General features: G+C 51.4%; 2 protein-coding genes across 2 annotated transcripts in view; one reads left to right on the plus strand and one right to left on the minus strand.

Annotated features, from left to right (window-relative positions):
- LOC136302475 (olfactory receptor 14A16-like) overlaps nucleotides 1-16,387 on the plus strand; it is a 168,697-nt gene that overhangs the window by 135,349 nt on the left and 16,961 nt on the right. The window lies entirely within an intron of this gene.
- Nucleotides 9,508-10,440, minus strand: LOC136302552 (olfactory receptor 14A16-like). The gene has a single exon (XM_066206027.1). It carries the CDS (start codon nucleotides 10,438-10,440, stop codon nucleotides 9,508-9,510), a length of 933 nt encoding a protein of 310 aa, XP_066062124.1.

Raw genomic sequence — 16,387 nt, forward strand, 5'->3', positions numbered from 1 at the left:
GGAATAAAAAGAGGATGTATCATCTTTGGAAGGAGGGTCAGGTCAAGGAGTATTTAAGGGGATTGCTTGGGCATGTAGGAAAAGTGTTTGGGAGTCCAACGCTCAATTCAAACTTTATTTGGCAATTTTGTACAGGATATTAAAAAAAGTTTTTCAAATATATTAACTGCAATAGGAAGGCCAACCTTTGTTCTGTACTGGATGTGGGAGGGAACTTAGTGTCTAGAAGGAGGCAGTAAGAGAACTGCTGAGCTGCTTGGATGTTCATAGATCAATGGGCCAAGGTGGGATCCACCCCAGGGTGATGAGGGAGCTGGCAGATGAGCTTGTGAAGCCGCTCTCCATCATCTACCAACAGTCCTGGCCCACTGGTGAGATTCCAGATGACTGGAAGCTGAGCAATGTGACACCCATTCACAAGAAGGGTGGGAAGGAGGATCCTGGTAATTATAGGCCAGTTATCCTGACCTCAGTACCTGGTAAAGGTCATGGAGCAGTTTATATTGTGTCATGGCCAGGGTATCAGAGCCAGCCAGCATGGGTTTAGGAGGGGTAGGTCATGTTTGACCAGTTTTTATGTCTCCTTTTATGGCCAGGTGACTTGTGTGGTGGATGTGGGAAAGGCTGTGGATGTTGTCTGTTGGGACTTCAGCAAGGCCTTAGACACTGTCTCCCACAGCACGCTCCTGGAAAAGCTGGCAGCCCACGGCTTGAACAGGAGCACTCTTTGCTGGGTTAACAACTGGCTGCATGGCCGGGCCCAGAGAGTGGTGGGGAACGGTGCTGCATCCAGCTGGCAGCCAGTCACCAGGGGTGTTCCTCAGGGGTCTGTGATGGGGCCAGCTCTGTTCAACATTTGTATTGACGACATGGATGGGGCTATTGAATCTCTTATTAGTAAATTTTTAGATGACACTAAGCTGGGAACATTTGTCGATCTGTTGGCAGGTAGGAGGGCTCTGCAGAGAGACCTGGAACAGTTGGATGGGTGGGCAGAGTGCAACAAGGTGAAGTTTATTAAGTCCAAGTGCTGAGTCCTGCATTTTGGCCACAATAACCCCGGCAGTGCTCTAGGCTGGGGATGGTGTGGCTGGACAGTGCCCAGGCAGAAAGGGCCCTGGGGGTTCTGGTCGACAGCCAACTGAACATGAGACAGCAGTGTGTCCAGGTGGCTAAGAAGGCCAATGGCACCTGCCTGGATCAGGAATGGTGTGGCCAGCAGGAGCAGGGAGGTCATTCTTCTCTTGTACTCGGCACTGGTGAGGCCAAACCTCGAGTGCTGTGTCCAGTTCTGGGCCCTCAGTTAAGAATAACCTTGAGATGCTTAAATGTGTCCAGAGGAGGCAACAAGGCTGGTGAGGGGCTTGGAACATAACTCCTGTGAGGAACGACTGAGGGCGCTGAGGTTGTTTAGCCTGGAGCAAAAAGGAGACGCAGAGGTGACCTTATCACTCTCTACAACTCCCTGAAAGGTGTTTGTAGTCAGGTGGGGCTTGGTCTCTTTCTCCAGGCAGCCACAGACAGAATGAGAGGACAGAGTCTTAAGGCTGCACAAAGGGAAATATAGGTTGGAAATTAGGAAAAAGATTTTTACGGAAAGGGTGATAAAGTTCTGGAATGATCTGACTGGAGAGGTGGCAGCATCACCATCTCTGGATGTGTTTTAAAAAAGACTGGATGTGGCACTAGGTGCCATGGCTTAGGTGAGGTGTTGGGACATGGGTTGAACTAAATGATCTTGGAGGTCTCTTCCAATCTAGTCCTTTTGTCATTCTGTAATTCTGTAAAGCTTTCCAGGTCAAATGGGCTAAGTCAATGAAGCTACTGCTGTGATAAGAGTTTTATTTTGAGTTGGATGTTTTATTAAATGGTTTTCCAAGTTCCTTGATTTTCTATATTTTGCCAGTAGAGCTGTGTGTTGCTTTGACCTCTTAGCTCAGTTGGTTAAAGTATGGTGCTAATATCACCGAGGTTTAGGGTTCCATCCCTCTCTGGGCCATTAACTTCAGAATTGAACTTATGATCCTTGACTGTTCCTTGCAAATAAGAATATTCTGTGCATCTGTTCATCCTGAGACTATCTGGTTGGCATTTCTCCTTGTGCACCAAACTCGAGTAAGAGAAACTTTGGGTACCCCCATTATTTCAGTGTTCTGGGGTGTTACAGCCCCGCAGGCTCATTATGGCCTCTTGTTTCCATGAGGCCCTGCTGTGTCACACTGGCCCGCAGTGCCATGAGGATCGGGAGTGTCACAAAGCTTTGTGCCATTTGTCCTTGCTGCCCCTCCCATCCCACTGCCCCACAACCAGCCCCGAGCCACCCGGGAGGGACAGGCCCTGCTGTGCAAGGCCTGAGCTAAGGGCTTGGCCTTTCTGCTCCCTCCAACCAGCCCAGGCCTTGCTCAGCATTGCAGTTCCCTGCTCACAGCCTGCGGCTCCCTGCAATCCTGGCCTCAAGGATCTGCTCTCAGCAGTCCCTGGGGAGCCTTTGGCACTCCCTGCCCTCAGTGGGGCCCAGGGATGCTCCAAGGAACATGGAGTTTTGCTTCTGCCTCCTTGAGCAGCTTCTTCAACCTTCTCTCAGTGCCTGGAGCTTCTGGACTCAGCCCCAAATCCAGCATGGGGCTGATTCAAATCCAGAAAGCAGTCACGACCTCCTTTTCTTCCTTCACTTGTCTTTGTCTCCAGGGCTTGTGCAGCTGCTTGGAGCCAGTTTGGAGTTCTCTTATGGAAGAAAATTTAAAAGTGCATCTCCTGATTTGCTTTTCTAATCAAGGCTGCATTATTTTTTATTTTTCGGTCCATTGAAGAGGTGAAAGAAATATTCCCCAAGTGATCCTAATGCTGAGTGTCTCCTTAGGAGGTCTAGGCATGGAGAATGAGCCCCTTGCAGGCTGACCCTGTTTGGACAACCTGCTCCGCACCTCAACCTCACCGTGTCAGAAATCATCCACCAAAAATTGACATCTGAAATAATTTTTGTAAATTATGAATTTTTCTTTTTTAAAAAAATTATCAGGAAATTATAATAATATTTTTAAATATATAAAATATTATTATATATGTTGTTACCCAAGTTTCACATTTATTTTAAAAAATGGATACATTTTTAGCAACCAAAAAAGTTATTGGTCATTGGTTCTAAGTAACACAATTCCCTTCATTAATTCATTGACAACATCTGGCTATTGATTCCTCCCTATTTATGCTAATTGGTCCTATTTTTACTCCTTTTTTCATCTTCTTTATCGTTTTCTCAGACAGGGTAAAAGGGGTCACTTTGGGGTCCACGGAGACATTTCTGGGGCACATTTGGGGCAGTTCTAAACCTGGGGATGGAATCTGAAGAAAATTTGGGGGTCTGAAGGACACCTGGGGGAGCCGGGTGGGCACTTGGAGGTCAGGGAGGGGAATCTGGGGCCCGTCGGGGTCCGGGCGGGCACGTGGGGGGCCCTGAGGGGACTCTCTGGGGCGCGGGGGATGATGGGAGTTGTAAGCGCGGGTAGAACACGGTGTAACCGGGCCGCGGAGCATCACAGGAGTTCGAGGCGCAGCTCCAGTGGCTGTCGGGGGGGGCGCGGGGCATGACGGGAGATGGAGTCACGGCTGGAATAGGGCTCTGTGTGCGCCGCGGAGCATGCTGGGAGCTGTAGTCCCGGAAGTGCATAAAGCCGAGCTGTGGCGGGTCCCGGAAGGCGCTTGGCGGACAATTCTGCGTCCGCGTCGCGACTTGAGGCCCTCGGGGGAAACGTGTGCGGTTCGGGAGGAATTGGGGGGAACTTGGGGAGCTCGAAGCGGGCGCTTTAGGACACGGGGCACAGCAGGAATTTTCGGCGCGAGACTGTGTTCGGCAGAGCTCTGAGAGCACGGGGGATGATCGGAGATGAATTCCCAGAAGTGGCTCTAACGGGCATCTCTGGGGTTGGGAGCATTCAGGGGAGTCGGGGACGATTTTGGGGGGTTCCAAATAAATACTGAGGGGGCACTTGGGGATCCTGGAGGGTCTGGGGGAAACGTAGGGTACACGTGGGGGGGAGAGGGGATACGGGGGCGGGGTTCTGTGGAGCGCGGGGCATGACGGGCATTGTAGTCCGGGGTGCAATGGGGCTCAATTGGGCCGCGGTGCATGACGGGAGTTGAAGGCAAAACCGAAACGTGGCACCGACACCAGGCACCGCCCCGAGGCCCCGGTTTCTTGGCACTGATTGGGTGCTGGTGGTGACGGGCGGGAGCCTCGGCAAATGGGAGTTTTCTGAGGCGGAAACAGCCGATTCAACCCCTCTAGTCCTTCCCAGTACAGCCTAGTTCATCCCCAGTACAGCCCAGTTGTACCCCAGTGCCCCTTCAATCCCCCCCTTTACAGCCCATTTCATCACCAGTACAGCCCAGTCCCTCCCAATACACCTGAGTTCACTCCCATTCCCTTCCAATTCCCCCCAGTATCATCCATAGCACGCCCCAGTATCCCCCAGTCTTCCCCACACTGTTGCCATTGTCCCCAGTTTATCCCAATGTGTCCATGGCCACAGCCCCTTGCAGTGGCCCAGGGCAGCTTGGGATGCTGATCCACCTTCACAGCTGGCCCAGGGCAGGGCTGGAGTGGTTTTGGTGGCCCCTTGGGCTGGCACACACTTGAGGAGTGTGTCTGTTTTCAGTGGGGAAAATTACAAGTTTTACGTTGCTTCAAAAATAGAAAAGCCCTTTTTGCCTGAGTGCAGGCAGCTCTCTGAGCAAAGCAGGTCCCAGGTGAGTGAGGACAGGCAGGATGGGCTTGGGCCTTGGCCCTTTGCATTCCTGAAACACATGCAGGTTTGCTCAGCATCAGAGACACCTTTGCCTTGTTTGTCCCCACCTGTCATCAGTGCCTGCATTGATGAAACCTGGGGACACTTTCTCCATTTGGTCTCTCTGTGGGTCCCATTAAAACTTCAAGAAACTTCAGTGTTTCAATTTAACTGAGTTCTTGAGAAGTTTTTTGAACACTCTCTCAGGGACAGAGTTGAATGTAAACAACAAATCCACGGGAGAGTCATTAAAGTCCTTGTGCTGTGTCTGTGCTGCTGAGCTGGGCTAAACTCCTGCAACAGAGGCAGCTCCTTGCAACAAAGAAAACTTCTAGAAAGACATTTCTCCTGAGGAGAAATCCTCCTTCAGATGGGTCACCTTTGTTATTTGAAATGTAGACTCAAAGTTTACAGTGGCAAACAACCTTTTCTGCTCCTTTCTCATCAATTGTTAACACTCTTTTTTGTTTGTTTTGGTTAATTTTGCTTTTAACAGTAGAGAACATCATTCTGTTACATGGAACATTTGCTTTTGAACGTAGACCTATTGTGATCTATGCCTATGGAACTTACGCCTATGGAATATTAAGTTTTAAATACAATATGTTTGTTTCACGAGCAAAGAAACACGTTGAAGTGAACAATTGTCCCCCAGACGCTCCATGATCCCTAACTGTTCCCTCAGCATCCATTTAGCACCCCCCCCAAAGCATCCCTGGATCCCCTGAATGCTCCAACCGCACAGATTCCCGTTGGAGCGAATTAAGGGAATTCATCTCCAGTCATCCCCCCTGGCCTCGGAGCCCCTCATAACACGGTTCGGCGCCTAAAAATCCTGCCATGCCCCGTGGCCTCAAGAGGCCGGTTACAGCTCCCCAAGCTCCCCCCAAGTGCTCCCGAACCGTACACGTTCCCCCCGAGGACCTCAAGTCACGGTTCGGACACAAAAGTGTCCCCCAAGCGCCTTCCCGGACCCCAAACGCCCCGTTCGGGCCACTTCCGGGACTACAGTTCCCAGCATGCTCTGTGGCGCACCCAGAGCCCTATTCCAGCCGTGAGTCCATCTCCCGTCATGCCCCGCGCCCCACCGACAGCCATAGGAGCTGCGCCTCGAACTCCCATGATGCTCTGCGGCCCCGTTACACCATGTTCTACCCGCGCATACAACTCCCATCATCCCCCGCGCCCCAGAGAGTCCCTTCAGGGCCCCCCAAGTGCCCGCTCAGACCCCGAATTATCCAACAGAATCCTTTAGTGCCTCGCCAAGGGCCCACGCGGCTCCCCCAAGTGTCCTCCAGACCCTTAAGTTCTCTAGAAATTCCTTCCCCAGCTCCAAAACATCCCCAAATGTGCCCCAGAAACGTCTCCATGGACCCCAAAGAAGCCCCTTTTACCCTCTCTGAGAAAATGATGAATACGATTACAAAAGGACTAAAAACAGGACTAATTAGCATAAGAAGGGACAAATCAATAGCCAATAGAGGTCAATGAATTAATGAAGGGAATTGTGTTACTTAGAACAAATGGCCAATTTTTTTTTAGTTGCTAAAAATGTATACCTTTTTCAAAAAAAATATAAAATTAGGTATGTAAAGAACAGTAATAACATTATGAATCTGGAAAATATAATTATAATTTAAAAATGATTACATTTTATTTTTTAAAAAACATAATTTTTTTATGTTTTGGGATGTCAGGCCTTGGTGGGTGAGGTTAGATATGGTGAGGTTGGGGTGAGGAGCAGGTTGTCCAAACAAGGTCAGCCTGCAAGGGGCTCATTCTTCACCATGCCCAGACCTCCTAAGGAGACATTCAAATTAAGATCACTTGGGGAATGCTTCTGTCACTTCTTCAATGAACTGAAATATTAAAAATGTGCCCTTAATTAAAACAAAACAAAACAAAACTAAACAAAACAAAACAAAACAAAACAAAACCAACAAAATCATGAGATGCACTTTGAAATCTCCCTCAACAAAACTCCAAACTGACTCCAAGCAGCTGCACAAGCCCTGGAGACTTGAAGACAAATGAAGAGAGAGAAAGAGCTCGTGAAGGTATTCTGTATTTTCATGAGCCCCACATTGGATTTGGGGCTGAGTCCAGGAAACTTAAGCATGGAGAGAGGGTTGAAGAAGCTGCTCAAGGAGGCAGAAGCAAAACTCCAAGTCCCTTGGAGCATCCCTGAGCCCCACTGAGGGCAGGGAGTGCCAAAGGCTCCCCAGGGACTGCTGAGAGCAGATCCTTGAGGCCAGGATTGCAGGGAGCCGCAGGCTGTGAGCAGGGAACTGCAATGCTGAGCAAGGCCTGGGCTGGTTGGAGGGAGCAGAAAGGCCAAGCCCTGAGCCCAGGCCTGGCACAGCAGGGCCTGTCCCTCCCGGGTGGCTCGGGGCTGGTTGTGGGGCAGTGGGATGGGAGGGGCAGCAAGGACAAATGGCACAAAGCTGCAAGGCCTGCCAGCCTCCTCAGGGAGGGGCCGGGCAGGAGCAAAGTGCAGCCCCTGAAAGGAAAGTTCCTTCTGTGGGGCCTGCAGAGGCGCTGGCGGAGCCCAGGGGACAAAGGCCTGGGTTCCTGTGGCCCTGCCAGCCCTGCCCAGCCCTTGGCCATGTGTCCTGCAGGCTGTTCCCCCTGTGCGTGCTGCTGCTGTGCCCTGGACGGCTGCACATGCCCATCTCGCTGTCCCCCCAGCATTTCTCAGCCCAGCATTTCTGTGCCCTCCCTGGGCTCCCTGCACCCAGCGCTGCCGGCTCCTGGCACACAGAGCCAGGCCATGGCCCAGCCTCACGCTGGGACACCTCCTGCACCAAAATTCTGCCCTGGAGGGACTTTCCTTTTTGCTCAGCTCCAGGCTGAACCTTTCGAGCTTTGGGGAGGTTTCCTTCTCTTCCCACTGCCAAGGAAAGCTCTGTCTCTTGCTGTTCAAAAAGAGAAAAGGGCTGGTGTGAGATAAATGGTGGTCAGAGGCATTTTGTGGCAAAGTGACCATGAAATTATTGAGTTTTAAATAGTCTGTGAAAGAAGGAGAGGCATCAAAAAAACTTGTACACTGGCCTGACAGAGAGCAGTCTTCAGTCTAATCAGGATGCAGATTTGGGGAGTGCCAAATCAGGTACTGATATTTTTAAGAGAAACAGCCCTTAAAAACAAAGGATTCCAAGAAGGATGGACACACTTCAAGACAGAAATCTGGAAGGAGCAGGAACAGCATGTCCCTGTGTGCCAAAATATGAGCTAGCAAGGAAAATGACTGGCCTGGCTGGGCATGGGGCCTTTTCAGGAACTCATGGGAGAAAAAGACAGTGCATCTCCTTTGGACAGATGAGCAGGACACTCAGGAAATGTTTAAAGATGTTGTTAGGTCAATGCACAAAGAAAATTAGAGAGGGGAAAGCTCAATTTGAGCTTAACCAGGCCACTTCGGTGATAGACAATAAAAATGTTCTTATAAATACATTAATGGCAAAAGGAGAAAAGGAGAGGTCAGGACAACATCCATTCTTTATTAGATATGGTGGGGGGAATATAGCAACTAAAGATAAGGAAAAGGCTGAGGTATTTAACCCCTTCTTTGCCTCAGTTTCCAACAATTAAGACAGATTGTCCTCAGGACAAGTGTTCTCCTGAGCTGGTAAATGGGAACAGGGAGCAGAACAGCCCCTCTGTAATCCAGGAGGATACAGCTGCTGACCTGCTGAGCCACTCAGATGCTCACAGGTGTCTCTGGGACCAGATGGGACCCCTCCTAGGGGGATGAGGGAGCTGGTGGATGAGCTCCCCAAGCTGCTCTCCATCATTTCTCATCAGTCCTGGCTCCCCAGGGAGGTCCCAGAGGACTGGAGGTGCCAATGTGAGCCCATCCCCAAGAAGGGCTGGCAGGAGGATCTGGGGAACTCCAGGCCTGTCAGCCTGACCTCGGTGCCCAGCAAGGTTATGGAACAGATCACCTTGAGTGCCATCACACGGCACCCACAGGATGGCCCAGGGATCAGACCCAGCCAGCGTGGATTTCAATATTTGCATTGATGGTCTGGATGAGGGGATTGAGTCTACCATCAGCAAATTTGCAGCTGACACCAAGCTGGGTGTGAGTGTCGATCTGCTCGAGGGTAGGAGGGCTCTGCACAGGGCCCTGGACAGGCTGGATCCAGGGCCCAAATCCAGCAATGGAAGGTTTAGCAAGACCAAGGGCTGGGTCCTGCACTTTGGCCACAACAACCCCTGCAGTGCTACAGGCTGGGGACAGAGAGGCTGGACAGTGGCCAGGCAGAAACGGACCTGAGGGGACTGCTGGACAGCAGGCTGGACATGAGGCAGCAGTGTGGCCAGGTGGCCAAGAAGGCCAATGGCACCTGGCCTGTATCAGGAATGGTGTGGCCAGCAGGCCAGAGCTGCTGTGCCAGCACTTATCTGTCCCCAGCTCTGCACACAGACATTGCTGCTGCAGCTGCAAAGGAAGGGAACAAAACAAGGGATCTCCAGTGAAAACTTTCTGGGAGATCCTTTAGTTCGTTTAAAACCACTGAGTGCACAGCTCCTCATTGACACAGTCTTTTGACCACAGAAAATATGGAGGCAAACAAAACAAGACAGGGCACAAACAATGGCCTTGCTTTGTGAACACCACTGAAAACTCAAAGAAAGAATAAAACCTTGACAACCACACCAACAAGTGGTATCAAAAATGACTTCTATCACAAGTGATTTGCAGAAATAAGCAAGCGGTTTAATGTTTCTGAAATCGTCTAGTGATCAGTGTCCACCCTTCAGCCTTGAGTTCCTGGTTCCTCAGGCTGTAGATGACGGGGTTCAGGGCTGGAGACGCCACTGAGTACAGAACTGACAATGCCAGATCCAGGGATGGCGAGGAGATGGAGGGGGGCTTCAGATTGGCAAATGTGCCAGTGCTGAGAAACAGATAGACCACAGCCAGGTGAGGGAGGCAGGTGGAAAAGGCTTTGTGCTGTCCCTGCTCAGAGGCAATCTTCAGCACAGCCCTGAAGATCTGCACATACGTGAAAACCATAAACACAAAACAGCCAAAATATAGAGAAGCACTTAGAACAACGAGCCCAAGTTCCCTGAGGTAGGATTTGGAGCAGAAAAGCTTGAGGATCTGTGGGATTTCACAGAAGAACTGGCCCAGGGCATTGCCATGGCACAGGGGCAGGGAAAATGTATTGGCTGTGTTCAGCAGTGAGTAGAGAAAGGCACTGGCCCAGGCAGCTGCTGCCATGTGGGCACAAGCTCTGCTGCCCAGGAGGGTCCCGTAGTGCAGGGGTTTGCAGATGGACACGTAGCGGTCGTAGCACATGATGGTCAGGAGGGAATACTCTGCTGAAATGAAAAATAGAAAAAGAAAGAGCTGAGCAGCACATCCTTCATAGGAGATGGTCCTGGTGTCCCAGAGGGAATTGTGCATGGCTTTGGGGACAGTGGTGCAGATGGAGCCCAGGTCGGTGAGGGCCAGGTTGAGCAGGAAGGAGAACATGGGGCTGTGCAGGTGGTGGCCGCAGGCTACGACGCTGATGACGAGGCCGTTGCCCAGGAGGGCAGCCAGGGAGATGGCCAGGAAGAGGCAGAAGTGCAGGAGCTGCAGCTGCCGCGTGTCTGCCAATGCCAGCAGGAGGAAGTGGCTGATGGAGCTGCTGTTGGACATTTGCTGTGTCTGGACATCCCAACCTGCAGATGGAGGAAAGACAGTGCATTTGAGAGGAGATTTCTCACAGAAGAGTCAAAGTCCTTTCTCAGAGAACATTCTCTGTCACTAAACACCTCCCCCTTGTCTATGTCTAGGAGAACTTCCTTCACCTTGGTTGCTGGAGCCCTGATTGCTGCTGGCCAATGTTCAGTGAGGAGCCAGACCCTGACCTGCAGGGCACCTGGGAGTCAGCCCTGACCCCCAGTCAGTGCAGGGGAACAGTGAGGGCAGGGGCCAGTCCTGGTGTTAGAACTTGGACCAAGAATCTCCTGATAAGGCACGGGAGTTGCCAGGGCAAAGAGATGGAGATTGCAGGAAGCAGAATGAGAGATTCTGCTGCACCTGGGGAGAACAGGGTGGAGGAGGATTGTCTGAGGCTGACGGCAGACTGAGGGGAGCTGCTCTGTCCCTGTGACGTGTTCCCAGGAAAGCTCAGTGTGATGTTTTAAGAGCCTCAGCCCCTGCTCTACCCTGCACAGATGAGTTTCCATTGCCACAAAGCTGAGCCAGGGAAGAGTGGGCGCACAGATTCAGGAAAGTAGAGACTCAAGCAGGAAACTCCTGCCCTGAATGAGCTCATAAACCTGCCCTCAGAAATGACCTGTGCGTGAGCTGGAGCTCTGAGCAGCCCTGGAACACACAGCACCCTCTCCACAGCAGCAGGACCTGCCCTGGCAGGAGTCACTCACTGCACCCACAGCTCCCCTCCAGCATCCATGAGAGCTGCCAGGCAGGCTGAGAGCTGCCCCTGGCAGGTGACAGATCCCCCGGCCTGGCCAAGAGCCCTCAGGGCTGCAGCACCTGCTCTGCACGACAGCCCTGGGCACCCCTGGCTGCAGCCCCAGCTTCAGCCCCTGCAGCCGTCCCTGGCAGCAGGAGCCGTCCTGCCCTGTCCCTCTGACGGTGCCCAGGGCAGCTCTGCTCTGGAGCACATCCTCCCCCAAAGCAGAAAGGGCAGCAGAGCCATCCTTACAGTGCTGTCAGTCCTGTCCTGGGTCAGCTTTAGGAGATCCCTGCAGCCAGAGACTAACTGTGTCTGAAGTGGTGAGGATTTCTCCATGAAGAAGTTCATAATTTTTAAAAGTTGTGAAGATTTCTCCGTGAATTATCTCAGAATTGTCCTTCCAGTTGCTTTAAGCCTCTGTCTGCTTTACTGCTCTCAGGTACCTGCAGGCAGTGCCCTCAGCCCTATTGGGCTGGGAGTGGAGCTGCTCCTGAGGAGAAATGTCTTTTAAAATCTCTTCTTGGTTGCCAGGAGGTGCCTCTGTTTCAGGAGCCCGGCCCAGCTCAGCAGCACAGACACAGTACCAGGATTTTAATGACCCTCTTGGGGCTTTGGTGTTGTTTACATCAGACTCAGTCCCTAAGAGAGTGTTTAAAAAACTTTCTGAGAACTCCTACTCAGATTGAAACTCCAAAGTTTCTTGAAGTTTTAATGGGTCCCACTGACAGACATGACTGAGAAAATGTCCCCAGGTTCCAGTTAGAGCAGAATATTGTAGGCACTTATGACAGGTGGGGACAAACAAGGCAAAGGTGTCTTTGATGCTGAGGAAACCTGCATTTGTTCCAAAAATGCAAAGGGCCAAGGCCCGAGCCCCAGCCCCTGCCAAGGCACATCCTGTCCCTCCCTCAGTGCTCAGGGCTCTTCCCGGCCCACTGGGATGTGGGGATGTGCAATGCCAAGGGCAGCAGCATGGGGCGGCCCCTGCCAGGCTGCTGAGCAGGGACAAGGAGGCAATGAGGCCCCAGGCCTGCAAGGGTCACTTGTCTCCTCCTCATGGCTCAGGCCCAGGCCCAGCAGCCATGGCCAAAGTGCTGCAGGAGTTGGCTCTGTCAGGGCCTTGCAGCTGCTGCCCATCCCTGTGCCCTGTGCAGCCCAGGCTGTCCTACGGTGTCCGTGCCCTGCGCCTCTGTCCCTGCAGGCTGTTGTCATCCCCCGGCTGCCCCACCTGGCTGGGCCCTTTCTTTGCTGACAGCTCTGCGTCCTGCCTGCCTCTGCCTGGCCACACAGAGCCTTGGGCTGCTCCAGACTCTTTCTGGGGGATGTTTTGCACCACAGCCCTGCCCTGGGACAGAAATTCCTCTCTCCTTGTGTCCAGTTTGGAACTGCCCAGGAGATCCGTTTGGCATTATTTCATCCTCAGGCAGTTTCACACAATGAAGAAGGGCTCCACCATCTCTGAAACACCCCTTCAGGCCCTCTCAGGCTACTCGCACCACTGAGCCCAGGGCCCTTAGTCTCACGGGCTTTGTGCTTGTGGCCTCCAGATCATATCTTGGGAGATTTTTGTGTCTTTTCAAGGTCTTTTCAGATTAAAACATCGTGGTCATAATCCCAGAAAAATTGGCATATTTTTACAAGCCTGTATTGGCAGTGGAAAGGGAAAAGCCTTTAAAATTGTCAAGCATAAATTCAGACTTGATATAAGAATGAAATATTTTGTGTTTATGCTGACAGGACAGGAACAGGTTGTCCACAAAAGTGAGTGCCCCATCCCAAAAAGTGTTCAAGATCTGGAGCTTTGACCATCTGTTGCAGTGGTAGTTGTGCCCTCTCACAGCAAGGGGGCTGCAGTACATGATATTTTAGGGCCATTCCAATTTTAAAAAAACCGAGAAGATAAAAATTTAATTTTAGGGAAGTTCTGACACCTCCTCATGAAAGCCTCACCAAGGGGGTCAATGGCAGAGCTTTCCAGCATGATGTCATCTGAGCATGGGAGGTTCTGCGTTGGGGTCTGAGATTTACGATGGAAATCCACAAAGGGCATTTGGGCAATGTGCGAGATTTCCCATGGAGTATCTAAGAAAGGACCCCAGGAAGGGAAAGGATGGGGGATCAAGGTGGTTTGCTCAGGGGTGATGGTCAGTGCCCATCCCTGGCCATACTCTACAGCTGATCCCCACAGCCTGTGCCATTTTCCTAAACCCCCTGATGCCAAGAACTCTCTGGGACAAGGGAGCTGTCTCTGCTCCTGGTACTGAGGGATGTCCAAGTGCCAGATACTGGCGTGGGGACCATAAACCATCAGGTCCTGTGTCCTTTGGGGCCCAGGCACTGTTGAGACTGGTGTGTGTGCACACAGCACTGGTGTGTGTGGGGCTGGGTGTGACCACCAGGGAACATCAAACCAGAGCAACCAGAGAGCAGCAGAGGCCTGGGAGCCACTGAGTGAGATCAGCTCCTGCAGGGATCCACATGGTCTGGGTGTCTGTGCAGCTCTGCATCTCATCCTGCCATGGCAGAGCACACAGACAGCCCCTCCCTGTGTCCCTTTCTCCACTGACTGTGCTTTGGCCTGGCCTGGAAACCTCCCGAGGTCCCTCCCAGGAGGAGTCCCTTTGCATTTCCCTCCCCCATGGCTCTGCCCTTCCTGATCCTGTGGTGTTTTAACAGTGGAACACGGTGCCCAAGACGGAGGATGGAAACAAGCTGTCTGTAGCCCTTGAAAATCTCTTCTTTCCCTTTGCTCACAGCTGATGACTCTTGGCTGACAGGGACAAGCTGTAGTCTCTGACTGCTTTGTTCTGTTTGACTCGAGGTGGAAGTGTTGACATCTGGCCAGGCAGCCTGCAAAGGCCTCCTGCAAATGACTGAGGAGGAGGAGCCCCAGGATTGGTGTGAGCCACAGGAACTGCCTCCACCAGAAGTGCTGCCGGTTGAGCATGACCTGACTGTGGTGGAGGACAAGAGCACTCCGTGGGAGGAGGTAGAACATTTGAACAGGGAGCTGCAAGTGTGTCTGTAGCCCTTGGAGGGGGAAAAGAGGGAGGAAGTGGAATATGGTCCTTGGGAGGAAGTGGAATATGGTCCTTGTGGCAGTCCTCCTTCAGAAAATCCCTGAAAATGGAAGATGAATCTGGCCATGAACTCCAGGAAAACCAGCCTTTGGCTTTGAGCCATCCAGTCAAAGGGAAGTGGACCTGCAAAAAATCCATTTGAAGAGCCCTGCGTGTGGCAGGCTGACAGCATCTTCCTAAGGGCTGGCATTTGGAACGTATCTCAGGGTCATCTCTGCCAGCCACCTTTCTGAACCAAACTCATTTCTTCTCCCAGATCTACACAGGCTCTTGCACCAAATCAGCTGCAGCAGGAGCATTGTGTCAAGGAGCCTTTGCTCCCCAAGCTGAGAAGGTGAGCCCGGGCAGTCGGTTCATCTCCTGCGCTGACACAGCTGCTGCTCAGCAACAGCAGATCGAGGGGGACTCCCTGGAGCTACTAAGTACGTCTTGTGTATTTGTTGTCTGGAGGATAGCGTATTGTGTGCACGTGGCAGCGTAGCTGGACCAAATGTTCCTCCTCAGTTTGATATCACAGGGACATTTAGGATTCCCCATAGGAACTTCTGGAGAAAATCAGTCTCTGCTGGCCATTTCTGCTTCAGAGCTGTCTGTCTGGTTGTTTTGTTGTTGTTACCCAGCTGACCACAAAGTTTTCAGAGCCCCAGCAATGGGGCTGCCTTTTGTGCCGCCTGGAAGCTGGGATCTCTGCTTCAAAGCGAGCATCTTGAATTTTGTTTTCCTCAGGGACAATTGTGAGCGTGGAAAATCCCATGAGAAAATACATCAAAATCAAAAATATCGGCAGCGGGTGAGTCCGACCACAAAACCATGGGCCAGGTGTTTTCCTGGTAGAATATCTATCAAGTCTGAAGTCAGGCAAGCTGCAAAAATGTTCAGACACTGAGGATAGATTGTCCCATCTCTCAGTACCAGTCAGAATTTGTAAGCGTGGCCAGAAGGCATTGTCAAATTGTCAAATGGTTACACTGCCAAGGTCTTGCCTGCAGTAGGCAACAGGACCTGGTAGATCTCCTGGTCTCTCAAGCGTGGGACATCTCTGTGTTTATTTCCTTAGCATTTTTGTGTATCTACAAACAGCTGTCCACAAGTACAGAGGGAGAAGAATCTTGCTCTCCTGAAAGAGAAACCTACCCCCTATCATAGCTTTCTTTCCAAGAGTTTGCTGAAGGAAATACTCCATGGTCAGGATTAGAACTGCATAATTTAGAGACTGAAACCCGAGCAGAAAGAAGAAACTCTCCTTCTGAGCTGAGGCAGTCATCCTCAATGCTTCAGGCCCAGTGGCCATGCACTTGAGAGCAAAATGCCTCATCTGCCTTCTGACAGAGCCCTTCTGCATCCTGCAGGTTTTAGGCATTTCCAGCAGAGATCTCCAGTCTGGGCTGGCTTGCACTCCAAGATCTAAATGCTTTCTCCTTTCTTTGTGTCTCTTTTGTTTCTCGGACTTTTGGAGAGGTTTGTAAAGCACTCAACACTGCCACAGGAGGAGAGGTAAATGACAACAGCCCCAACAGACTCTGCTGTTCTCAGGGGCTTTCCTCTCTGGTGTCAGCTGTGGCTGCAGCTTTGGGTAGAGCTGTGTTGAAAAGACACAAGAAGCACAGACTTGTGGCAGCCTGCAAATTGCATTTGGGACAGTCTTTGTCCTTCTCAGGTGTCAGAAGGAAGGCAAGGAGGGTAGTGGTTCCTTTCACAGAAGGACTCGTTCGCTGGCTGAATTGCTAAAACAAAGGTGGTGCCTCCTCGAGCATCTCCCTGCTCTTTTCGGCTACAGCTTGAGTCCTGAATTTTCATTTCTGCCTGCCAGCAAATACATCTGAATGATACTTGTGGGAGCTCGGTACCTCTGAACGACAGAACCAATAGGATTTCTGCAGAAGCCATTTCATATTTACATTGCACTATGTTTATAGATTGTAAGACCACTGTTCACACCTTCATGCCTTTCTTGATTGGTTCGTCTGCTTTGTTGGCTCAGCACACGTCCCTTAGGCAATTTGATTGGCTATAATTCCGAGCCTTCATGGCCTCTAGCTCATTCTTCTTGTCCTGGTATTCAATTTCCCAGGCTCCTCTTCCTTTTAGACCAGTTTGTGTC

Source organism: Chamaea fasciata, unplaced genomic scaffold (genome assembly GCF_029207755.1).
Source record: "Chamaea fasciata isolate MVZ Bird 193981 ecotype frontalis unplaced genomic scaffold, bChaFas1.0.hap1 SCAF_29, whole genome shotgun sequence".
NCBI lineage: Eukaryota > Metazoa > Chordata > Aves > Passeriformes > Sylviidae > Chamaea > Chamaea fasciata.

Excerpts from the sequence above, each read along its gene's own strand:
- LOC136302552 (XM_066206027.1), bottom strand. The coding sequence starts at position 10,440 with ATGTCCAACAGCAGCTCCATCAGCCACTTCCTCCTGCTGGCATTGGCA.